Here is a 24,854-nt window from a genome sequence, read left to right as displayed (position 1 = left end):
ACTTTCAATACGTTTCAGTCTGAACCAAAGTGGTGGACTGGCAGATTGACCAAAAGACTGACATCCCTAAAGCCACGCCACTAGCATGGATAATAAAAAATGAACTTAATAATACTTACAGCTGTTGCTGTCATTAGCCACAGCAACGATGCCCATTGGCTGCTGAGGGATGTCAGCACGTAGCACTTTCATGTCTCCTCCTGTGTATTTGTCAGCCCTAAGGACGGCCCTCCTCACCCAGTCAGTCCAGAAGATGTAGTCTCCGTACACAGCCAGGCCGAACGGATGCACAGGCTCATTCTTCAACAAGACCTAAAGCAGAAAAAATACAGGCATCATTTCACCAAACACTGAGGTGTAAGTCAACGTCTCGATGTAGCCAAAGGAAAAATTAAAGGGCTGTCTTACGTAACGGCTGCTTCCATCATATTCGCAGCGTTCAATCTTGTCCAGTGTGGCGTCAGAGAAGTAGAGTTTCTCAGCGCGGTGATCTATGGCCAGGCCGTTGGGAGTTTTAATGTCACTGCCGATGATGGCGAGCACGTTGGCTCCATTCAGAGAGGCCCTCATGATGCTTGGAGCCTGCTCGTTCCAGTTGGTCCAGAACATGAGACTGTAGTGAGAGCAAAGACAGGATAATAAGCATAATAATGTGCAGTGGGAGCTCCTAAAATGTCTTGGTATAAAAGTCACGGTTGACTGAACTAAAATAAATCTACTGTTCAAAAGAAAGAAAAAAACAGTATTGGAGCCGTGCCCTGATACAGCACAGAGCTCCAAGTTTCAATATTAAAGACTCACTCTTGACACTCGTCCAGCACAAAGGCTCTGGGGTGGTCTTCTCCAGACATAGTGACCACAGTGTTGCGGTTATAGGCCACAGAGCGGCTCTGGTCCACAGTGTGGCGAGTGATGGTGGAGGTTGTGTAACTGGTCCAGTAGAGTGTATCCCAACCACGGTGGTATGCCAGGCCCTCAACTGACCCTACATCTGTGGAGCAGAGAAGGAAAAAGTTGGCCCTATGTAAATATTTTGGACCCATGTCGATAGGTTTTCGGACAATAGTTCTTTTGTTGTCGTCCAGCCAAAGCTGTAAGGAGCAAAAAGCTTGAGAAGAACAAACTCTTTTTATTTCCCTATAAAAAATATCGACTCTCAGGGGGAGCTTTAATGAGTACCCTCAGCGAGAGTTCAACAAATCATTAATCACTGTCATAGTTTAACAGGTTGCCCCCATGGTTAACTCTGTGAGACTTCCTTAAAGAGGCAGTGGTAAATGCTTCTAATGTTATCCCCATCTTCCCACATCAGTCCATGAATGGTGAAACACTGTGAGCGAGAAGGTTAAATAGAAAAAGTGAAAAGGAAAAAGTGAAATGGAAGCGGTACCACACAGAGCAGAATATATGCCACGCCTGCTGTTCCTGGAGGGAGTTTAAAGAGTCTGCATCATCCTGTCATTTCATGGCTGGCTGCCTGCACATACAAATACAGCTCCCTGTGGATACTCTCATTCATGGTGACTTCTTGTTCTGGGAAGAAAACTGCCACTGGAACAGCTTGAGTCACTTTAGGGACATAGACCAGGGTGAAGAAGTCAGTCGTGAGCGACAAAGATGAAGAAGCTGCTCTTGATAGCCATCGTCCTTTTGTCCCCCACTGTATTACAGTAGAAGTAATATTTTTTAACTGTGGGGCCTACATGACACACAACATCGTGGAAAAGGGCATTATACTGCAGCCTCACAGGCTCCGAGGTGTGCATCCATCTGTTCTTGGTCACACTAGCAACCACATTTATGACCACTTACTCCCAACAATAAAAACCTGAACACCGCACGCAACTGTTTGCTCTCGGCTGAAAGTCAAAAATTGCCCTTTAATAGATGTCTCAAATGAAAGACAAAGTGCCATAATCAACCTTAATGCAGGACAATTTTAAGGCTGAATACCTTGTTAACCAAACTAAATGCAACTAAAAGACCAGTTTAGGGTCAAATGCAGTCATGCGAACAAAATCACGCTTCACCCTCAGCGATCAGGCTGTAAAAAAACAGAAATGAGAAAAAGGTGTACTTGGGCAGCTAATTGCTTGAGTTTACTGGAAGTTCACACACTAAACATAGCTAAATAAAGTAAGTTTAAGCCAGTATTATGTAACGAGAAACAGCAGTCTCCCCTCCCCTTGCCTAGATCAGCTCAGCCCCTGGTTACTGTGCAAACAGTAGTGGATACCTGTTGGGAAGACTATAGCCACTCAGAACAGAGTCTCTCTGACTATCACAGGAGTAGAGTAGTGATCCACCTGAGAATAACTTCTGTTTTGTTCATCTTAAGATCGTTCATTACTTATTTCTTCCTCCAACGATTGAAGGTCATGTGATTCGTACAGTACTCTTCTGCTGGTGACGTCTCTGGGGAGCTCCTAAATGGACAAGACGCCTCCTGCCGCGGTGACCACTTAGCATCAAGTAGCATTGACTGCTTTTAAAGTGGAATGTCTGTTAGCAGCCGCTGGGATGAATTTGTCCACTGTTGCCTGGTTTCGAGAAATCAATACAGCCATAGAGTAACTGCTGCACTGACATCGCTCCGGTTTTCCTATCCTCCTTCCTCGGATTATGGAGGACATGCTGATGGAGCCAAGGAAAAGCCAGTGTGCAAGGACTGCTCTTTAAGGTCATGTCGATCATTTTTTTTCTGAGACAAACTGGATAACAGCACAACATTTTAACCCAAGAGACTATCGTTTGATTTGTTTTTTCTTACCTATCCAGTTATTTTGGCCACACACAAACTAAAAATAAACTGGAAAATACTCTTTCTGCAAGTAGACAGATTACAAATGTCAGTGAAGAAGTCAGCAATTAGCTCAGCAGCTAAGAACGCACTATCATTATAAGAGTACTAGCGGTCTTAATGGAGTGTGGTCATACCTGTAATTAATACAATTTAAGACATGAACTGGAGCCAACAGATGCATCACCCAGACACTGCGTGAACATGCTGCTCTGATGCTTAACATTAACAGGCCATTAGATTAAGTACTCGATAGACTTTTATTGTGAAGGCATGGAGACTTTGGGGCAGCGAGTAAACACTAGTTGCCTTGGCCAAATGAACAAGGCAGATGAGGCTTTGATTAAGGCCCTTGTGCCCATCCTGGATGGACTCATTCTGGTGACTGGCCTGGTGGGTCAATCCCTGGTCATCACCATTCTCACTGGCAGGAGGAGGAAAGGAAGTCAACCCCCGCATGGTACGGACACCCTGCTGCTGGCTCTGAGTGCTGCTGACCTGCTGCTGCTGCTCTGCCTGCCCTTCCACACCTCCGCCATCACCCTGGGCTTCTGGCCTTTCGGCAGCTTCCTGTGCAAGGCCATCAGCTTCCTGGGAGTGGCGTGCTCAGCTGCTTCAGTCTTCACCCTGGCAGCTTTGGCTGTGACACGTTACCTCACAGTGGTACACCCCACCTGGACGTACCGTTCGAGAATGCACCGGCGCATTAAGCTGACAGTAGCTCTGCTCTGGGTCCCTGCTTCTGCCTTGGCAGCGCCGCAGTTTGCCATCCGCACAGTCACCGCCTCCAGCGCCGTGTACTGCTTTGCCTTCCTGTCCGACTTCAGTCAGCTGGTCTACAGCATTGCCCTCTTTCTGGTTGGCTTCGCTCTACCGCTGGGCATCATTGTACTGATGTATGCCAAGATCTACTGTTTTCTTCGTCATGCACGGCTGCTGGGGAACGCTCCCCAGCTGGAGCGCTACCAGAGCCAGGTCACTCACACTTCAGCTCTCCTGGTCGTGGTCTTCACTCTCCTCTGGCTGCCCTCTTACGGCCTCATGTTCTCCTTCATTGGAGGAACCATAATAGGCTCACCTGGCTACAACACCTTTGCCATCCTGGCCAGACTGTTGGCATCCTCGGCAGCAGTGGTAAACCCTGTATTATATGTGTTTATGTCTCAGAAGTTTAGACGAGACTTACTAGAGCTGGGGAGAGAGCGCTGGGCTTGGTGCAAAAGCTGTCTGACTGGTTGCCCTAATGTGATGGGCAGGGACATGGTGCAGCCCTTTGAGCTGGACACAACCTCAGAAAGAGGCCAAAACTGACCCTCTGGCCAGAAAGAAAACACTGCTACCTCATTACTCACTTCATGCTTTACTATATCTATATCTATTCACATAACACTGTATGGGAATGTATGAAAGATTGGATATGCAATACTCAAAGTGATGTTAAATGCAATGAACTTCATTCCATTGTTTTGTATTAAATCTGGTAAAAAGTTAGATTTTTTAATTTGAGAACTAGAAATGTGTTAATTTGGACGGCAGAATGTAGTAAAACAGTGACATAATATGATCATATGTAGAGCTGCAATGATTAATCGATTAGTTGTCAACTATTAAATGAATCGCCAACTATTTTGATAATTGATTAATTGGTTTGAGTAATTTTTTAAGAAAAAAAAAAAAAGACTAAATTCTCTGATTCTAGCTTCTTAAATGTGAATATTTTCTGGTTTCTTTACTCCTCTGTGACAGTAAACTGAATATCTTTGAGTTGTGGACAAAACAAGACATTTGACGACGTCATCTTGAGCTTTGGGAAACACACGGCTTTGCTGAATACTTGATTCTGATTGGTCAATCACGACATTCTACGGTCTGTTATTTCTTCATAGCAGACCGTTGCAATGTATAACAGACTGTCGCGACGGGTGCAGTTCTGATGTCAGACTCTAGTGGACCGCTTTTGAGTCAAATTATTGATTTGTCAAGTCAGTAGCTGTGTAATAAGCGCGATAATGTACAGCTAGTGGGTTATTGTAGTGAAATAAACAGTTCAGGGCAATACAAGACTGCCATGTCAAGGTTTATTCCTGGTGGATGAAGGTGTTGGTGGATGAAAAACAAAAGTGGAAAAACTAGCCATCATTTTCAAAATCTGTTCAAAAAAGCATGAATAAACACACTAACCCCATGTACTTTACTTGTTTTCCTGCCTTTCATATTCAGAATTCATGTTTTGAATACTGCTTGCTAAGAACATCTTTGGGTCCAGGGCTTTTAAATGTAATGTTTTTCTGGATGGAGTTCAACAACCTTCTCTTGAATCATTTAAAGAGAGTGGGATTTAAAAGACACTTCAGTGTTAAAACAAGCCAAGAGCACGAGTGAGAGTGTGTGTGTGTGTGTGTGTGTGTGTGCGTGTGTGTGTGTGTGTGTGTGTGTGTGTGTGTGTGTGTGTGTCTTCCTTCAAGTGACAGCCCTAAGTGATGTCAATCTCCTTTAGTTGAGAAAGCTGCAGCTGTGTGTACATACAGTGGATCCTCCTGGGTGCTTGTGTTGTCAAAATGCATGATGATGGCTGTTTACAGTGTCGAGGAGACGAGGGACAACATTCAATTATTAATGGACAGGATAAATGGAACGGTACCAGGAGGCAACACAGCTGAAATATGTAGACAGACGAGAGTGTAGGGAAAGGTTTGAGATTTTCTGAAGTGTTGAAAAGAAAGACATGTGATTGATGACTCCCTACTTACTGTCCACCACAATCTTGCGGTCCGTGCCATCATCGTTGATCTGCTGGATGTTGCCAAAGTGGATGTCGCTGAAGAAGATGCGATTGGACCCCTTTCCTCCGCCGCCATGATAGTCATAGCTGAGAGCAATGACATTCTTCATGTGGTCGGGGTCCTCAAACGGTTTTATTGGCGCGTTGAGGTTCGTCTCATCCGACAAGTGGATGCTCTTCAGAATGGTACGCTCCGAGTACAGCAGGTATCCGTCATAGTCGCGGCAACCGCGGTTGTCCTCTGCCAGCATACCGTGAGCACAGGCGCAGGTGCGCTGCGCGTTGCCACGGAAAAGACACAGCTGTTCACAGCCGCCGTTGTTGTCTTTGCAGACGTTGGTGCCTGGGGAGAGTGTGACACGATTATGAGGTGTGTTGTTAAAATAAATAATGAGCCTTGTTAAACACAATGTCATCGACTCCTGGGGGTGTGAAGTAAGTTTTTATCATTGTGTTTGTGAGGGCTTGTTTTTGCATACATGTAAAGAACCAACTCAAGGCAGCCCATTCTTCTTGTGAGGACATTTTTGCCAGACTTCATAGCAAAAAAGCTTGTTTTTAGGGGTTTGTAGGGTGTTTTGTGTTTTGTGTGTGTTCCTACCTTGCTGTCTGGCCCTGTTGAAAACCTTAATGTCTTTCAGCTGTACACCGATGCCAGTCCTGAGCTGCACAGCATCTGTAGCATTGTCTTTGCTGCCTCTCTTAATGGAGCCGTTGGCATGAGTCCTAAACAAGAGGCAACAAAACTGAGTCAATTAACAGCACAATACAATACAATATGAAATCTTCCACATGACTCAAAAGCTGTCATGCATTAACAAGTATGGCTATGTAACAAAGCAATGGAAAAAGATGGTTCAATGGTTGGTTCATCAAATTAATTAACCTCTGAACTGACCTGTCGCTCCAATAGATAAATTCCTCAAAAACAGACACAGCAAACATGTCCATGTTGTTGTTAGCCAGCACCAGCTCCCTGTTCTCTCCAGTCTCAAGGTTGATACGCTCAATCTTGTCTGTTCTGGCATCGCACCAATACAGCATACCCCCCTGCAGAGACAAAGCAGAAATAAAATAGTGTTAATTATTCAGGGGAGGTCACATTTTCTAAACGAAACCAAAAAGGTAATAGGGAGACTGGCCAGCTGGTACTCTGTTAATTCATGAACACATCAGCTTTAACTTGTTCGCTACAGCACCTAATGCCTTAATATAGAATACTGGATGATTTTTATATGTGATTTTAGGTGACCATCATTGGCAACAATTAGAACTTGTGGCATCTTTAAAACTAAATTATTATATAAAAAATATGATTAAGCTACATACATCTGGCAGATAGAGTTATATGGGGGACTTTACAGAGAATGAACGTAACTACGCATGCACCAATTCCACATTTTTTCAGACCAAGTTCTTACATAAATGGACTTGCGGATATCGAGTACCAGTATATGAGTACTACTGTAATACCATTACAGTTCTAACAATGACTTTTTAGAACAGCTGGGCAGTTAATGTCCCATTGCCGTGAAGTGGTATCGGGTGCGGTACGAGAACATGAGCACAGTATCGGACCCAATACCATATACCCGATACTGTTATTGGTATCAGTGCATCCCTAAACATAACTATTTTGAACTATAATTGTCCTGGCTACATTAAGTAGAGTTAATTACATATTACAATAAATGTTATGAAATCACAGGGCATATAATGAACCACTACCATAATATAAATCAGTAAAAAATTATGGGTAATTCTCATTACATGAAAGCCCAGATGGCCAATGGTCCAGTCTTTGAAAAAGTCACAGTATATTTGTTCAAATTAGCAAGGAAAGCACATTAATAAGGACATGTGTTTAGGTCTCGAGTGCTATGATGTCAGCTGTGGTCCACACCTCGTAGTCGACGGAGATCCCATTGGGCCAACTGATGCTCTGATTAACCAGAACCAACCTCTGGGTGCCATCCAACCTGGAGCGCTCAATACGAGGGTACTGACCCCACTCAGTCCAGAACAGATACCTACACACAGGGACGCACAGAAAGTTATTTTAACAAGAAATATAGAAATATAGTAGCACGGTTGAAACTACATTGCGAACACCTAAAGGTAACAGTGTTACAGAAGGCAGAATTAAATGGACTCACCCTTTAACTGGATGGACAGTGATGGCTCTGGGCTTGTCCAGGCCCTGGGAAATGACTACATAGCGGAAGGAGCCATTCAGCCTGGCCACCTCGATCACGTCAAAGCCCTGGTCAGTCCAGTAAATATTTCCTATAAAAGAACAGGGATGCAAATCAGCTATGTGGTCCTTTGTGTAATATATACAAGTGAATTAAAATAAGATTTCACATCTGTTAGACCTGCTATCCAGTCGACTGTGATGCCTTCCACCCTGCCAATGCCGTTGGTGACCACATCTTCTCTCCATGTCTGATCTCTCTTAGCCCTGCTGATGGTGCTCAGGCCCATGTCCACCCAGTAGATGGTGTCATTCTCTGAAAACGGAGAGGCCTTTTGTGTCATCCTATAAATACTCACTTCACTGAGATAATGACAGCTTTAAAATGTCACTCAAGCGAGGCCATCTAGTCACTGATGTCCCTCAGTGTCACTCACCAGCGTGGAAGTCGATGCCGACGGCCAGAGAGGTGCCAGACACTGGCACCAAGGCGTCAGATTTGTCTGCCGGGTCGAGTGGAATTCCTCTGATTCCCTCATGAACCGAGTAAAGCAGGAAAGAGCCCATGCCTGCTCAGAGACAGCACAACACATTTGTTTGTTTTTAGGGCCCACTGCATTCCTGCTGTATGTGTTAGCTGTAGCTGTGAAGTCTTACCTTCACAGGACTGCTGTCCTGTCTTGAGGCTGTATCCAGCAGTGCACATGCAGGCCCTGGTTGTTGGTGAGGTGGGCAGACACAGCTGGGAGCAGTCTCCATTGTTGTTAATGCACAGGTTGATACCGGCTAAAGGAAAAGGAGAGGATCAGTGAGGCCCAAAGAGAAAGAAAAATATTTTTCTTCTTGTTTTTTGCTAATATGGTGAATTTTGCATCCGCTCCAGAACATGAGACTCAAGTGTTTTAATCTAAATTGGCTTTCCAAGTCTTCCAAATTATGTAGGGTTACCTTTTGACTCATTACTGGCAAAACACACAAGCAGTGATGTTTTACTTCAAGTGATATTTCTTACCTTTCTGCACATCCTCATCATAGATCCTCATGTGCATCATAGGGGAGGTGTTGTTTCGCAAAACCTTCCAGTTTCCCCCGTCCTCCTTGTCACATGTTCCTATCTGGTCAGTTCCCTGGTCTGCCCACCACATCTTGTCTCCTACAGTGTGGGAAATTCATTCCCATATTTAACATGAGCTAGTGATTTCTTCGCATATAAGCAGTAATATGATGTAACAATCAACTTTCAGATCAGGAAAAAAAAAAAATAGAAAAACAGAGAGGATACATTTGAAGTCATCATCTTTTTCAACTTACCCATAATAGCCAGCGCAGTAGCCTTGGTAAGTTTGCCTTTAACACCTTCCAGGATCTCCAGTTTAGTTCCATCCATCTGACAGCGGTTAATGGTGCTGTTTCCTGAGCTGATCCAGTACAGTTGCTCTTTTTCATAGTCAATAGAGAGGCCTGAGTGGAAAGAATAATGGTGCTATTATACACATACATGTCTAATCTGCTTAATCTGAGCTTTTACCCCATAGAGATCCAGTATTATTTCGCAGTAGGCGGTACATCTGCTCACCTACTGGTCCTTTTTGATCGGTGAAAAGTATGGTGCTGTTGCCACCGTCCATGTTAGCCATGCTTATGTTGTCACCATCAGTCCAGTACAGCTTCCTGAGGAGGGATATTAATGTTATGAGACATTTATTTTCTGGAGAAGAGCAATGCTCTACCAAAGAAGCATCACAGTAGGAGACACAACAGGAACACCACATGAGGAAAAACTAGCAGGCCAAGGGAGAAGAGGCAGCCAGGGCAGTAAAGTAAATTACGAAAAGGAAAATAGTTTCATCATTACAGTTAATAGAGACTTGGTCGTTAAATCAATCATACTTTATTTATATAGCACCTTTTGAAGAAATCAAATGCACTTCAAAGTGCTTTACAAGCGACTGACAAAACTTAGGATGTTAAAAGTAAAAGTAGTAAAATGTTAATAAATTAAAATATAGTAAAATAATTCATAATGATCTACAATTACTCAAAGTAGTAAAATTGTGATAAAACAAAATAGAGTAAAATAGATATATAAAAAAAAGTATAATAGAGTAAGTATGAATAATAAAACCACAAAAATGATTAAACACTACATAAAAAGCCAGACTAAATAGATGGGTTTTTAGTTTACGTTTAAAAATATCAATATTTCCTCTTAGATCCTTTTGTTCCCGTGGCTTGGGGCGTAATGGCTGAAAGCAGCCTCGCCACAAGTTTTTGTTCTGCTTTGTGGAACAGCTAAAAGAGAAGAACCGGAGGATCAGAGCGGCCTTCCTCGTTAATAAACAAAGGCATTTTTGAGAGGTAGTATGGTGCATTGCCATGTATTGCCTTATAAACTAATAAAGTAATTTTTAAATCAATATAAAAACGAACATGTAACCAGGGTAAAGACTTTAAAATAGGCATAATGTGTGCTCTCTTTTTGGTCTTAGTCAGCACTTAGTCAGTGAGAATTCACTTCAACTAACTGGAGACATTACTCACCCCAGTAGAGGATGCACCACCAGACAGTGGGGCTTGTCTAAGCCCTGGATGACGGCATTCTTGAAAGATCCATCCAGTCTGGCCACATTGATCTGCTTCTTATTTGCATCATAGCTGGTCCAGAAGAGGTTTCTGGACACCCAGTCTACTGCCAGCCCGTGAGCGTTAGGAAGGTCTGGCAAATGTTAGAACCACAATGGAAAAGGTTAGTGTTTAATCTAATTTTCAGACACATACAGAAAATTTTAACTATAAACTGAAATCAGAACAAAGAATTAAAAAAATGTGAATGACAGTTATTCCTGTAATCATTCTCACCAGCAGACACAACAGTCTCCACCCCTGTGCCGTTAATGAAAGCTCTCTTGATTGTCTGCGTTCGGACGTCTGACCAGTAGATGCGATGCTCCACGGCGTCATAGTCCACCACCGTCACGTTGTCTATGTCTGGCACGGTGAAGGAGATGATGTAGTTGTAGTAGGGGTTGTCAATGTCGACACCCCGGATCTCGATCTGGCGAGCATATAGAAGGAACTTGCGGGACTCTGGGGAGGAAAAAAAAAAAAAAACATGCGCTGAGAATAACAAAGATTTGAATCACTTCTATTGCATTTTTATGGAAGTTATCTACAACTGATGGGAAGGGCAAAGAGAGAAAGGAAGTACAAATGTATATAGAATAAGTTAGGCAGATTTTCTAACTTGCTTAACTCTAGACATGATCGGTTTTAAGATTAGGCTTCTTCTCAATGGACTAGCCATGTGATCAAAGGGTGGAGTAAGCTGGATCCCAGGACACAGAAGCTCAAGAGGGTCAACTTGACCAGTCAGTGACATGTTGCCCTTGTCGAGGCTCGATTACCTCCTGGGAGATGGGAGGTGGAGATAACAAATGACTAAGTCTCAGTCAAAAATTCATGCATCTTTAACTTTAAAGTTTAAGTGGTGAATATGTCCGAGTTCAGAGAATACCTCAGTTTGGCTGAGACTCTGCTCAGCTCCCTGAAAATTCCTGTGTTGATGGGGAATGCATCAGACGCCCTCTAATCCAATCATCCTTAAATCTACACTGCTGAGATGAGGATTGCTCTGCAGAATGCTTAACATTTAGACAGACACACATGCACACAGATGCCCACAGCTACCCCTCAAAACTAGGACTGCAGCTATTGATCATTTTAGTAATCAAGTATTCTACCAATTATTCTGTTGATTAATAATATAAGAAATACTTTTGCTTTATTATTAAAGAGCAATAGTAAATATACAAAAGAAAAAATAAGACAGGTCTCTTAAAATGAACAGTTTCCTTAAAAAAAAAAAAAAAGTCAACATTTTTATTGCTTAAATTTCACACAATAATATTATCTGTCAAAACCTATTTAGTGCATTTAAGTGCCATATCACATTCTGAGTTTTATTAAAAAAAACATTTTCGGAAATGCAAACAAATAAATAAAAAAAATATTTTAAATTACTTATGGGATACTCTTATAAAAGGTACTACTGTATAACTTAAACTGATGAAACTGTGATGATGTGTTCGAATTAGTGTCATCATTAGTGTTGTTACTGGAATTTCTAAATTCGATAAAATACCGTGAAAAATATTGATATTCGATACCACGGTGAAAAATTTACAACATTGAGGGCATTAAATATTATTTAATTTTATTAAAAGATAAATAGCAGTGTGTCCACTCGCTTCTGGAGAAAAGAGAGAGCAGAAAGCGCAGCTGGTACCTGTGTAACTGTGGAAAATGAAACCGTTTCAAATATTCAGCATTGATACTTCGATATTTTTGACAACACTAGTTTGAATTCAAAATTGAAATTGATTAATTGATACTCAGGGTCGTCTCGCTGCACTTCTCTCCTCTCTGCAGCGCTGATGTCTGTCATCTTATCAATCATGACGTTCATTTGCTAGAACGAAGCTTCGATGCAAAGAATTTGCGGCGATGATTTTTAGTAATCGAGTTACTCTAGGAATCGTTTCAGCCCTACATGAAACCCCACCGCAATAAATGAAGACCTCAGGCACATCACTTGTGACAGTCTTTTATATGAAATTAAATGGAAATGAGAGTGAAGAAGGCCACGTGGCACAAACAGAGGACAAGTAATTAGATCTTCTGTCATAAGAGATGACAGCTAATGACGTTGATGTCACATTCGGGAGCTGAGTGCACCGTAGCGGTCATGACAGCCGTGAGAAAAGATTCCTGCAATCAAAGAGCCTGTTCCTGGCTCATTGATGACATAGATTGTGTATGACAGCATTGCATGGACACTCTTGGTCTGAGAGAATAAGTCTGTAGGTGTTTGTGAGTAACAGTGTGTCTCCTTACCTTTGCAGGTGCGTTTGTCAGGCTGGAGCTTCATGAGGTGAGGGCAGGCACAGGAGAAAGTCTGGTTGAAGTTGATGAGACAGAGGTGGGAGCAAGGGTCTTTACCATCACTGATGGCACACGGGTTAGGAGCTGAAAGAAAGAAAGAAAGAGTCATAGAGGAAAAGTGGTGAGAGAGACAAAAAGACAGAGGGGAGCACTACGTTCTGCAGATTGCGGTGTATATAGTTTCAAAAAGCATCTCAACAAAATTCATACAAGAAGCCAATAGTTTAAAGTCAGAAGCTATTTCCAGAGTATCACAGTCAACAGTGTAATGGACCTCTTCATCAATGAGGAAAGTGAGAGCGCAGGAAAAGACTTAGACTGCGGTTGAATAGTCCTTTTTTGCTCAGGAAGGTTCCTAACTGAATGAAATGACCCTGAAGAAGTGGCAGCCATGATAAGAGCTTGTTGAATTTTCTAAATGCTAAAGAAAGGTGCCTCCATGCTTCCTTTCTTATCTCATTTAGCATAGGATACACTGGACCATCCTTTGTGAAAGGAAAGATGATAATGCTGCCCCACAATTCCTTGCGGCAGCACCACGCCAATAGCATCCGCCGTCGCATAATTACGTAGCCTAGTGTAAGTGCAGTTGGATTCTGTTGGCACCATGTTTTTTTTCCTAAATCCTTATGAATTCTTCTTCGCATCTTTCCTTGACCTCATGACGTTTTCCATCGAGGTCAAGGAACAGACATAGGAAGTATACAGCCCGTCTACCAGACCTGTCAACCCCAGCTTGCTGCCTCAATACTGTCATGGGCATTGGTTACAGCTGTCAATCAACCATTCTGTGAGATGTTTCTTTTCCTGCCTCCAATTACAGGACCCAGTGCGTCTCTGCTCCCCACACACCCTATGGGATCACATAGCCATTGGCTACTAAACATCAAGGTGACAGTTCAATGTGACAGAATAACTGCAGATCTTTTTTGTCTTCTTGTCAATCATGTGTACCTGTGAGATCAACACATGACATTTAAGTCCCAGGAGGAGGGTTTTATTTCCTCCCAGCCGGTGGGAAATGCCAAACAGTGAGGGGACTTTTTGATCAACGAGGCAGCGGGAGGTGTCCAAATTGCTGCCGGTGTGAGGAGACAACACGTCTCACAGCTCTGAAAGGTCAGCTGTCTTTGGAGAGAAGGAGTCGTGAATCAACGCGGTCAGCAATGAACTGTGAGCTCGTCACTGTTCTCCTTTGAGTTAACTCAGTCGGCTTGCTGACAGGCAGGGGTGAATCTGAGATATAGAGGCTCTCTCTCTCTCTCCCTGTGAGTGTGTGTTTCTCTTTGAGCGTTTATGTATCTGGTGTGCAACCTACCCTGAGGCTGTCTGGATGGGTGATAGACCTGCAAGTCAAAGGGCTGTGTGTTGGTGCGCTGGACTACGGTGACGTTGTGTCCTGTCCATTTGTTGGCTTTGGCCAGAGTGTTAGTCCTCCAGTCAGTCCAGTAGACCTCGCCTCCATACATGGTGACAGCAAAGGGGTGTGACAAATACTCATGACCCCGCAACACTTCAATCAGCCCAGAGCCGTCGTACATAGCGGAGTAGATCGCATCGGACCTGGAGGAGGATTAAAGCAGAGATGTATATTTTACATAATATGTGCATCAGCTTAAGTGTATGCATGCTGCTCATTACATAAGCAAAACACATCTGCATGTTTATTAAAGAAAATAATAATGGCAAGCAAAAACAAGGCTGAGCGAGGGGGTGATGTAATGAGTGAGTGGGTGGATGCAGTGCAATGTGAGCACTCTGTATATTCAGAGACTAGGCATTAATACTGCATTTATGCTGTACATTTCAAGAAATATTTGTATTTAATTCTTATTTGTACTATTCTTGCATTTATGTTTAACACATTTAAAAGATCCCACTTCTCACTTCAGTTTTAAATTTACTTATTTACACTGTGGTTATATATTGTATATGGTTGATGCACATATTTCTTATATTTCTCATTACTTATTATTATTTAGGGCTAGGCAACATATCAATATTATATCGATATCGTGATATGAGACTAGATATCAGCATAGATGTTGGATATTGTAATATTGTAATTTGGCATAAGTGTTGTCTTTTCCTGGTTTTAAAGGCTGCATTACAGTAAAGTGGAGTACAGTAGAGTGTTTGCCTTTATTCTTTATATCCACATTACCGATGATTATTATCAAAAATACCATTGTGTTAATATTTTATGAAAGCACCAAAAGTCAAACTTACCATATTGTTACAATATCGATATTGAGGTATTTGGTCAAAAATATTGTGATATTTGATTCTCTCCACATCACCTAGTCCTATTTTTTATTATTTATTTATATTACTCTACATATATTGTGTTATATATCCTAGCATTATGTACATAATTTGCATTCTACATACTCCTTTATGCTTTTATATAAGAGCAACTGTAACGTCCCAATTTCCCCCTCCGGGATCAATAACATATTTTTTATTCTGATCTGATAGTGGCAAATGCTACCTGGCATCAATCCAGACGATGCGTCTTTCCATGTAGTCCACAGTGAGACCGTTGGGCCAGCCGCCACTGCCCGTTTCCCTGTGGATGGTGCGTCTGCCTTCACCACTCATAGATGCTGCCTCAATCCTGGGCAGACTGGCATCCCAGTCGGTCCAAAACAGAATACTGCCAACAGGAAATAAATCAATGTGAGAAGGGATTTTCACAGCTGTGCACAGTATTGTCACATGAGAACATGATAGAAAATACAGTAGGAATACTGTATATCCTGAGCTAAAAGGTATTTGGAAATTCCAGTAACTTTACATTTTCTAAAACGGTCATTCCAGTTTCAGAATCACTAGATCCGTGCTTCTTACCCATCACGAGGGTCTAGGGCAATGGCCCTTGGGTGCTCCACCTCCCCAGCCAGCAGGGTGGTTCTCATAGTCCCATCCAGTTTGGCTACCTCTATCTGGTCCAGATTGCTCTCCACCCAGTAGATGTTTCCTGCTATCCAGTCCACAGCCAGGCCCTCTGGAGTAGCCAGTCCATACTGGATCACCACCTCAAAACTGGTCAGGGCTGAATGGGACACACAGAGAAAGAGGGACTTAAAACTAGGATGGTGTTTAGTTATTTCTTATACATTTGACAACTGAATAGCAGGTATTGGCAGAAATGAAATATAATATATCATAACTATGTTTTCAATAGTGTATAATCACCTGAAACAAATGACTATTGTGTTTTCATTAGCTTAGAAAGAGCCCTTCATACAAACCAAACACTGGCTCTAGAGAGAGCCGTTACCTGAAGGCCACCGTAGTTCTCCAACATGCTTATGAAACAGTGTTAACGTGAGTCGCAGAGTGCTAAATCGTGGCACCGCCAGCCGTCGTCTGACTTCTGCTGCTCCTAAAGTAGTGTTAATATGGTAAGGATGGCCTATGAGAACAGTTTTGCACTCTCCCCGGCTCACGTTATCGTAGTCTTGGAAAGGGAGGAGTGAGCAGAGGGGTACTCAGTTGGTTGCAATCTGCAACCACACTGCTAAATGCCACCAAATCCTACACACTGTACCTTTAATGTTAGTGGTAATTTTAAGTAGAAAAATAGCAGTTGTAATTCAGCTAATTTAGTATAATAACTTGGCTTATAACACTTTCACCGAGGAGAACAAATCTCCAGCCAGCACATACTGTATGGTTCATCGCAAAAGAAAATAAAAACCCTGACAAACAATGAATTGTTTAGGATTCTTCACTCTAATGGAATCTGTCAGTGAATGGTACGCACTGCTGCTGTGTCTGTCAGTGTGGCTCCGACCAGAGCTATCTCCCCCTACCCCACTGCCCCACCTCTAAGAAAACAAACATCCAACATCAGATCCCCCACTCTTTTTAATCTTTCCCAGAAACAACGGGAACATGCAGACTAAGTGCAAACCAAAATGTGTGATCATCTCTGGCTGGCTGAGGGCGACAGACAAGTTCTTCACAAGGCCTTCCAGTAGTAATTAGAGGGAGAATGATGGGCCTTCTTCACAGTTTGCTTAAAGGAATGCTGGAGTTATGGCCGCCTTTCTGTGTGTATGTGTGTGGGTAGGGGTGTCTTTGTGAAGCTGTGTGCACTACACAGTGTATGCCAACAACTTTCGAGATTTTCTGAAATGGCTTCAATAACAAGCAGCAGGAGCTGATCTATGTTGGTCACAGTGTCTCTGCTCAGGATTCCTGTTTTAATGGTGAAGTTGGAGGGCTGGGAACTGAAACTGCAGTGTATTGAGCCTCCTACGCTACATCAGTGTTCTGGCTGCAGTCACGCACATCGAGTACTGAGACAAATAGGAAGAGACAAAGCCTTCCGTGTGCCCCCTAAGTGCTGTGCTGGGAACACAACCTTGATTGGCGAGGAGACCTGGGGTTTTGGAGCAGGAAAGGCCGACCATGACCTGGCCATTTATTCAGGGTCACAGACCGCCGCTGCTGACCACAGACTCTTTTTAAAAAACATTTGGCTTTGAGAAATTACAGAGTGCTCAGCGGAAGTTAATTTCGGAGAAATGCTCAGTCAAAAGCACAAATAGGATTTGCTATCTCAGAAGGAACAATCCACTTTACTATTTTTATTTTACTTTACAAAAAGATGACAATGAAAAATGAACTTATTACTATGTAAATTAGACGGCTCTAAGGGGCTATTCATTCCACCACCTCGTCTTTCTTTCTGCATAATATAAAAATTACTGAAAGCTGTATCTGACTGGCAGCCTCACCTCCATTATCAGACAGTTTCCCGCGGTAGATCTTGTCCTCTACGACATCAGTCCAGTACAGGGTGCTCTGGTTGAGGTGGAAGTCCAAGGCGATGGTGTTCCTCAGGCCTGGAACCAGCACACTGAACTCCCCCTTGTGAAGCTCAATCCTTCTGATCTCATGGCGGTTGGAGAAGATGATGAAAGGCTTGAAGGGATCTGAGGGCAAAGAAGTTGTACCCATAGAAGTGTTAGTGTCTTAACACAGTAAATCTCATCTCAAAGTCCAGATTCACAAAATCGCTTGTTGGTCTTGGATCAAATCCTGCCACAGCTGTCTCTGCAAAGTCTCCCCCTCCATCTCTCCCTTTCAAAGAAATAAACTGAATAACTGAGGTTTGCTGCTCACTTACTGGAAATAAAAAATATCTTCAACACCATAATGCATTAAATACTGTGTATATATACAGTAGAATTAGTATCGTAGAGCCTTTTTAGCTCAAGAAAAATACTTTTGCTCTCAATTTGAAGTCAAATTCTTCAGTTTGTAGGAGTAAAACAACTCCCTGTTTTTCCTTACCAGTGCTTTTGCAGCTCTCCATGTCAGCCTCCAGCTCCCAGCCCTCGTAGCAGGAGCACTTGACGCTGGATTTCTCCTGCTCGCACTTCTGGCTACACTTGAGGTGTTTGGCGCAGAAGCTCTGGATCTGGCAGGTCTTGTTGTCGGCTCCCAGCTCCATGCCCAGGGGACACGAGCACATGAATCCCTCCCCAGGAATGATGCTGCAGTTGTGGCTGCAGCCGCCGTTGTCCAATGAGCACAAGTCTGCAGGCAAGAAACAGATGAAAGAGTTGGAATATATATCCGAGACACAAGAGTTATTTGTTCCGTTTGTGTTGTTTTTAACATCAATATGGAAGGTAACAGGACAAAAGAAGCCGGTGCTGAACACATTTTCATGTTGCAGGTTTTTGTGTTTAAAAATGTTTTACCACAAAGTTTCTCGTCAGAGCCATCCGGACAATCGTCGGTGCCGTCACACAACTTTTCAGCAGGCAGACAGATGGAGTCGTTGGTGGCACACATGTGGTGAGACAACTTGCACACCAACGCCTCGCAGTTGTCCTCGTCCGAGTTGTCCTCACAGTCACTGTCGCCGTCACACACCCATGCTTTGCTGATGCAGCGAGCTGTCAAGACCACATAATATCCATTTTGTTAGATTCAGCTTGTGTTGCTTTAAGGCTTTTATCTTAATATATTCATAGAGATCCGTTTTAAACAAGTTTCAGGACTTGGTCACACCAGCATTTATACAAAATATCAATTCATTCCTTGCATCAGGAAGGAAAAGTGAATTCAACTTTTGGTGAACTGACATGCAAATTCGATCCGTTGACGTGTTGCAAATCATCTTGATAGTGCTGACCTTTGAGAGAATGGAGAAAACGGGAGAGTCCAAAATGGAGGAAGCTCTCGCCAACCAATTTTGTATAATCCTGCTCGCCAAATGAGAAGCTACGGTCATAACTTTCCTCTTTGTATGCAGTTTGCCATAAATTAAACTAACCACAAACTAGCCGCATGACGGATGTGCAAATTAGTTTTCCACTGCCAGTTTCTGGTGTGTCCAAGCACTTATTATTTCATTCAGAGAATAAAACCCTATTCATACTAACACAACAACATTGCAAAAAAAGGTTCATTGCCCTTAACATCTGGCCAGCTGAAAGCATCCTCACCAGAGTCCCTGCAGCTAAACTTGACTGCTGGGTCACACATGTGGGTCACACCCTCGCAGTTGTTCTCATCACTCAGGTCCATACAGTCCGTGTCCCCGTCACAGCGCCAGCGCATGGGGATGCACAGGCCGTCCATCCGACACTGGAACTCGTCTACATGGCAGCCGCCTGGGGGACGGGTAGCTGGAGAGAAAACAGTAAGACAAAGTGTGACAGTGTGCAGTTTAGCCAATGTCAAAGAAGCAATAAAATATCAGTAGAAGTCAGCAACTGAAAAAGGACTAGACTGGAATCACAACCAGCGAACGATGCTTGCACAGACCACACACACTTGGGCCAAAAACGGAGAGGACAAAGAATAGGCCATTCTAGTCATTAATTAATGTGTAGGTATGCTGGGATGCTGGGTTAATAACCTGACCCTGAGCCAAGTCAAACAACAATGACACACAGAGCGCAGTGACTGATGTCACAGGCAGATTAAAGGCACCAGTGGGGAGGTGGCACAATGACATCCCCTCATGGCAAAGGTCAGCTCTTGGCACGGCTAAAGCAGGAAATGGGCCGGGGACCTTTCAGCGCAGAACTACAATATACAGGAGGGGAAGGGGATAGTATTGCTTTTTTATTCCAGCTAATGACTTCCAGACGGCAGGCCAAGAGAGCCCACAAACACACACACAGCCAGACACACACACACACAAACACACACACGGTACAGATTGCTCATTAGACCAACAGGTCACGCTGGGCCCCGTTTTTGCATGCTGGGACTTGACAGCAGTTGGCTGCGTTTCTACGTGGATCAAACAGTACATACAACCTCACAACTCACACAGTGTAGAGAAGCGTATGTTTCCAGGCAGGCTGAAGACAGAGTGCGGCACTGTGCTGTGACGCTGCCTCCGTCATTGTTACAAAGAGTGGTTAACCAGCAAAACTCAATGTTCCAAATCAGCCAAGCGTGGCCACCAGCTATTTTAAACTCTAAACATGTAAATCCATATCACTGCAGCAGAGTCAAAACATCTGTGCCGTTTGCACAAGACCGTGAAGGAGTTTAATTGTTATCTAACCACAAAACATAATCACATCCTGAACAGAGCAACAGAGAGGATTTGCTGTAAGTGATAAGTAGGAGCCAGAGGGCAGGCAGGGGCATGCAGAGGAAACGGAACGGGGAGGAGGACGATCCCGTCTTCACTGTGACAACCTCTTTACAACAGCAAACGGCAACATGTAAACATAGTGAAATACAATACAGGATATGATGAGAGCACAGCTGGAAAAACTACAAACAATGTCGTAAAAAAAAAGCTTAGAGCAGAGCTATTTAATTTTGGTACACTCAGTAATTATTTCTTACCCTGGTTGGTACAGTTGGCGTGAGTCTCGTCACTGTAGTCCCCACAGTCATTGTCGCCGTCACAGGTCCAGTATTCTGGGATGCAGCGGCCACTGTTGCATTTAAACTGGACGCTGGAGCAGGAGTGGCTGCAGCCTGCTTCGTCACTGTTATCCCCGCAGTCATTGTCTGCACATAAGCACACAAAAGATTTCATTTTCGGTTATTGGATTGTTTTAAAATGCAGCTTCACGGAAGGTGAAGGAACTCTGAGAAGATGACTACCGTTGTCGCAGCGCCAGTTGATGTTGATGCAGCGGCCGTTGGCGCAGGTGAACTGAGTCAGAGGGAAGCAGGTTGGGTAGGCTGAAAAAAGAAGGACGAGAGAGAATACGTAAAAAAACATAAGGGCATTTGTTGTCTTGAACTAAAATGCGCTATTTGAGGAAAAGCAACAAGATAAAAGTTAAGACTCACCACAGGAGTCTGGTTCATCTGAGCGGTCTCCACAGTCGTCATCCAGGTCACATGTCCAGGAGATGGGGATGCAGCGCCCACTGGCACAAGGGTACTGGTTTGGTGGGCATGTGCGAGCTGGCAGGGGAACAAGGTGTTATAAATGTCCCTCTTGTAATATCCCTGACTCAACATTCAAGCTTGCAATGACTCATCACCGTTAAATAAGACACTGACAACGTAATTCCACATATTCTATTGATATAAAATGCTCTTAACCTCAAAACAACAAACTCACTTTATCTTAATTAAGTTAAAGACTATTTGTAATCTCCCATCACCGAGACAGCTCTTATAAAAGCAAAGAAACGCTGTTAGCCAAGGACTGCCGCTGTGTTCCAGACCATTATGATAGATGCTGTAGATCAAGACTCCTGGACTGTTTGTAAATTCATGCTGGCATCTAACGCACAAATCGTAACTGAATTAACTAACAGATCCCAATATGTCTGCTTTACTTGCAACTTGTCTGTCTGCCCAAAGTTTCATTGGTCTAGTGTCTCTCTATTTTCACTTTTAATATCTCTCTTAACCTCGACATAGATGGCTTCTTCTCACAAATACCACTTTTAACAAACTATTGATCACTCTGTTTGAAATACTCATCATCTAACAGCAAAAACCCTAGTTGCAGATCAAATGAATTGTTGTAAAATCAAATCTCCTATCTTACAATCCAAAAGCTGAATGAAAAACTACAACGCTCTCTATCTACAAAGACCTCCAGGTTTGTATGTACCAGAGCAGGTGGTGTTGGATTCATCCTCATCATTGCCGCAGTCATTGTCACCATCACACAGCCATCGCAGGGGGATACAGCGGTTGTTCTGGCATTTGAATCGGTCAGCTGGGCAGGTGTGCTGGTCTGGGTGAAGAAAATAGAAAAGTATACATTAAGGCTGAGGGTCCATATAGCGTTTTGTTTTTTAAAGCGCTGCACCCAGCATCTTTTTCAGAGCGCTCTGAATTTCTTGAACACCCAGCTACCTGGTTTATCAAAGCTTTCTGTTTTTAATATACCATACAGCTTGCTAAATAATCCTCTCACCCCATTAAATATGTCACTTTAAATGAAGTTTAAAACAGAGAAGAACATCCAAGACAAATATGAGTCCCTGGTCGTCACTATCGACCTGATGAGGCCAGTGAAATTACAGTCCACATTACGCTGCATGGAACGAGACAATCCTGGAAAATGTAGTTTGCGCTCTGTCTGTTCGTGTTAGCTAAGACCCTTAAAACTGAATATTTGTTTATCTATGTGTTGCTGTGTAACCATGACAATGACGTGGCACGCTTACGGCAGAGCTCAGGGGCCTCATCGCTGTTGTCCAGACAATCGTTGTCCCCGTCACACTTCCAGCGCTCTTGGATGCAGCGGTTGTTCTTGCAGGCAAACTCCCCGGGCTGGCACTGCGGCGGGGGCACGTAGGAGGGGTTGGCTGGAGATGAGATCAGGGGTAGGAGGAGAAACAGATGGGCCATTGACACAAGAGCTGAGCAACAAACAAAACAAAGCCTTTTGGTGCCTTCATCTCTCTTTAAAGTTGCAACAATATTAGTGGAGGTTTTTAAAACTTCTCTGCAGATTTGGCAAAGACAGCATATAGCATAGCTTGCAAATGGAAAGTACAGCTTAGAATTCCTTAACAGCCTCAACTCCTGCTGAGTAATGAATTTTCCTTAACCTTCCACATTGATCTTTGGAGAAACCTTTCTACTGGTAAAGCTGCTAAGTACCTTTGCAGGTGACATTATCGACATCCAGGATTTGATCATCAGCACAGCCACAGGACCTGCTGTCAGGAATAGCAAGGCACAGACTGCTACAGCCGCCGTTGTTGACTCGACACGCATTGGAGCCTACAAGAAAACACAAACCAAGAAGAAAGGTAGAATATTATTATCATTGTGTTATATTTATTTATTAGTAAGTCAGGAGGTGAGAGTGAGTAGAAGGGGGATATACCTTGCTGCTGGTGTGCATCATACACTCTGATCTCAAAGATGGGTGGCCTCTCGTTGCGAAGAAGGGTGACTGTCTTGGTGGACTGGTCCAGTTTGTAGATGCTGCCGCCACGGTACTCATTCCAAAAGAGAAATTGTTTGTAATGACATAAGCCGAAGGCGTGGTTAAGCTCCTGCCCCTCATACACCACCTGTTAAATCAAGAAAGAGAATAGATTATATTACCTGCATTCCAACAAACTGATTATCTTGATGTTCAGACCAAAAAGTTTGTTGCTTTTTCATTTAATAATGTGGAGTAGTATCTATTTTATCATCTACCAACCTTTCGCTCAGTGGTGTTGAGGTAAACCAACTCGATACGGTCGTAGTAAGCATCAACCCAGTACAGGATGCCCTGGGGAATGTCCAGACTCAAGCCGTTAGGCCACAGCACTGTCTTGCTGGTCAGGAACACTTGGTGATTGGAACCATCCATCCAAGCTTTCTTGATCTTCCCTCTGTTGCTCTCTGTGGGGTCCTCCTCCCAGTCGGTCCAGTACATCCATCTGGGAGACAAGAAGAGGTATCACCATGTTCAAACAGCCGTGTCAGATAAGACATTTCTGTGATAGCTGGAGCCGTCGAAATGTAGCTTTTTAGTTTTGATGCCCTTCGAAAGATCATCCCACGGAAAAACAACAAAATAGTATCCAAAAAACCCTTGATAACTCATCCGCTCCCACACACACATACACCAATGAGTTTAACGAACATCTACAGAGCAAGCAGCCCACACAGCTGCAAGTAACAAACCCTCAGACCATCCTCTCCCACTACACTACAAGTGATAACACGACCACACAGGTTGAATGCTGCTTCACCCAAAAATGATAACTAGGGCTGTCAAAGTCAACGTGATAACGCAAATTCGTTTTAACGCCACTCATTTCTTTAACGCATTAACCAACTTACAATTTTTAGTTTGTAGCGGGCTCAATTTTAAATCTAGAGTGAAAATAGCTTGTCGCGTAGGAGGCTAAATAATGCTCCAAACTTTCGCTAATTTTGGAAAAACTGTCATGGACATTTTCAAAGGGGTCCCTTGACCTCTGACCTCAATATATGTGAATAAAAATGGGTTCTATGGGTACCCACGAGTCTCCCCTTTACAGACATGCCCACTTTATGATAATCACATGCAGTCTGGGGCAAGTCATAGTCAAGTCCGCACACTGACAGCTGTTGTTGCCTGTTGGGCTTGAGTTTGCTATGTTGTGATTTGAGCATATTTTTATGCTAAATGCAGTACCTGTGAGGGTTTCTGGACAATATCTGTCATTGTTTTGTGTTAATTGACTTCCAATAATAAATATATACATACATTTGTATAAAGCAAGCATATTTATCCACTCCCATGTTGATAAGAGTATTAAATACTTGACGCATCTCCCTTTAAGGTCATTTTGAATAGATAAAAAAATGTGTGATTAATCATGATTAACTTTGGACAATTATGCGATTAATCGTGATTAAATATTTTAATCGATTGACAGCCCTTATTATAACTGGATTAACAACTTCAACATAGCATTTATGAGAAAAGAATACCCATTAAAATAACAATACTCTCTCCTGCAGTGTCTCACCCATGCTGGGGGTCCACCACAATTGCACGAGGGTGGCTCATCTTGCCCTCAATGAGAGTCTTGCGGGTCTGAGACGCCTTCTCCAGCCTGGCGACACTGATAGTCTTTTTAGGTCCATCATCTGTCCAGTAGAGATTACCTCCCATCCAGTCTACTGCTATCCCCTCCACTGTGTGAATACCTGAGATAAGCAAAAGGAAGCCAGAGCGA

General features: G+C 43.2%; 2 protein-coding genes across 3 annotated transcripts in view; one reads left to right on the top strand and one right to left on the bottom strand.

Annotated features, from left to right (window-relative positions):
* lrp1ab (low density lipoprotein receptor-related protein 1Ab) overlaps positions 1 to 24,854 on the bottom strand; it is a 99,968-nt gene that overhangs the window by 23,091 nt on the left and 52,023 nt on the right. For both annotated transcript variants that reach the window (XM_074644308.1, XM_074644307.1), the window contains exons 12-44: positions 24,645 to 24,825; positions 23,342 to 23,564; positions 23,018 to 23,207; positions 22,789 to 22,911; positions 22,350 to 22,490; positions 21,788 to 21,913; positions 21,010 to 21,126; positions 20,818 to 20,898; positions 20,554 to 20,721; positions 19,188 to 19,370; positions 18,438 to 18,635; positions 18,025 to 18,270; positions 17,466 to 17,663; positions 15,568 to 15,772; positions 15,209 to 15,373; positions 14,036 to 14,280; positions 12,670 to 12,801; positions 10,636 to 10,863; positions 10,318 to 10,492; positions 9,353 to 9,447; positions 9,088 to 9,237; positions 8,789 to 8,929; positions 8,434 to 8,562; positions 8,214 to 8,345; positions 7,958 to 8,092; positions 7,739 to 7,868; positions 7,486 to 7,612; positions 6,481 to 6,632; positions 6,184 to 6,308; positions 5,551 to 5,925; positions 802 to 991; positions 409 to 613; positions 120 to 312 (exon numbers count right to left, since the gene is read on the bottom strand). In XM_074644308.1, coding sequence (XP_074500409.1) covers positions 120 to 312; positions 409 to 613; positions 802 to 991; positions 5,551 to 5,925; positions 6,184 to 6,308; positions 6,481 to 6,632; positions 7,486 to 7,612; positions 7,739 to 7,868; positions 7,958 to 8,092; positions 8,214 to 8,345; positions 8,434 to 8,562; positions 8,789 to 8,929; positions 9,088 to 9,237; positions 9,353 to 9,447; positions 10,318 to 10,492; positions 10,636 to 10,863; positions 12,670 to 12,801; positions 14,036 to 14,280; positions 15,209 to 15,373; positions 15,568 to 15,772; positions 17,466 to 17,663; positions 18,025 to 18,270; positions 18,438 to 18,635; positions 19,188 to 19,370; positions 20,554 to 20,721; positions 20,818 to 20,898; positions 21,010 to 21,126; positions 21,788 to 21,913; positions 22,350 to 22,490; positions 22,789 to 22,911; positions 23,018 to 23,207; positions 23,342 to 23,564; positions 24,645 to 24,825 — 5,604 coding nt within the window. The remainder of the gene's footprint in view (positions 1 to 119; positions 313 to 408; positions 614 to 801; positions 992 to 5,550; positions 5,926 to 6,183; positions 6,309 to 6,480; positions 6,633 to 7,485; positions 7,613 to 7,738; positions 7,869 to 7,957; positions 8,093 to 8,213; positions 8,346 to 8,433; positions 8,563 to 8,788; positions 8,930 to 9,087; positions 9,238 to 9,352; positions 9,448 to 10,317; positions 10,493 to 10,635; positions 10,864 to 12,669; positions 12,802 to 14,035; positions 14,281 to 15,208; positions 15,374 to 15,567; positions 15,773 to 17,465; positions 17,664 to 18,024; positions 18,271 to 18,437; positions 18,636 to 19,187; positions 19,371 to 20,553; positions 20,722 to 20,817; positions 20,899 to 21,009; positions 21,127 to 21,787; positions 21,914 to 22,349; positions 22,491 to 22,788; positions 22,912 to 23,017; positions 23,208 to 23,341; positions 23,565 to 24,644; positions 24,826 to 24,854) is intronic.
* On the top strand, positions 3,074 to 4,111 carry LOC141772868 (galanin receptor type 1). The gene has a single exon (XM_074644332.1). It carries the CDS (start codon positions 3,074 to 3,076, stop codon positions 4,109 to 4,111), a length of 1,038 nt encoding a protein of 345 aa, XP_074500433.1.

Source organism: Sebastes fasciatus, chromosome 8 (assembly GCF_043250625.1).
Source record: "Sebastes fasciatus isolate fSebFas1 chromosome 8, fSebFas1.pri, whole genome shotgun sequence".
Taxonomy (NCBI): Eukaryota; Metazoa; Chordata; class Actinopteri; order Perciformes; family Sebastidae; genus Sebastes; species Sebastes fasciatus.
This window is presented reverse-complemented; position numbering and strand designations above follow the sequence as displayed.

Excerpts from the sequence above, each read along its gene's own strand:
- LOC141772868 (XM_074644332.1), top strand. The coding sequence starts at position 3,074 with ATGGAGACTTTGGGGCAGCGAGTAAACACTAGTTGCCTTGGCCAAATG.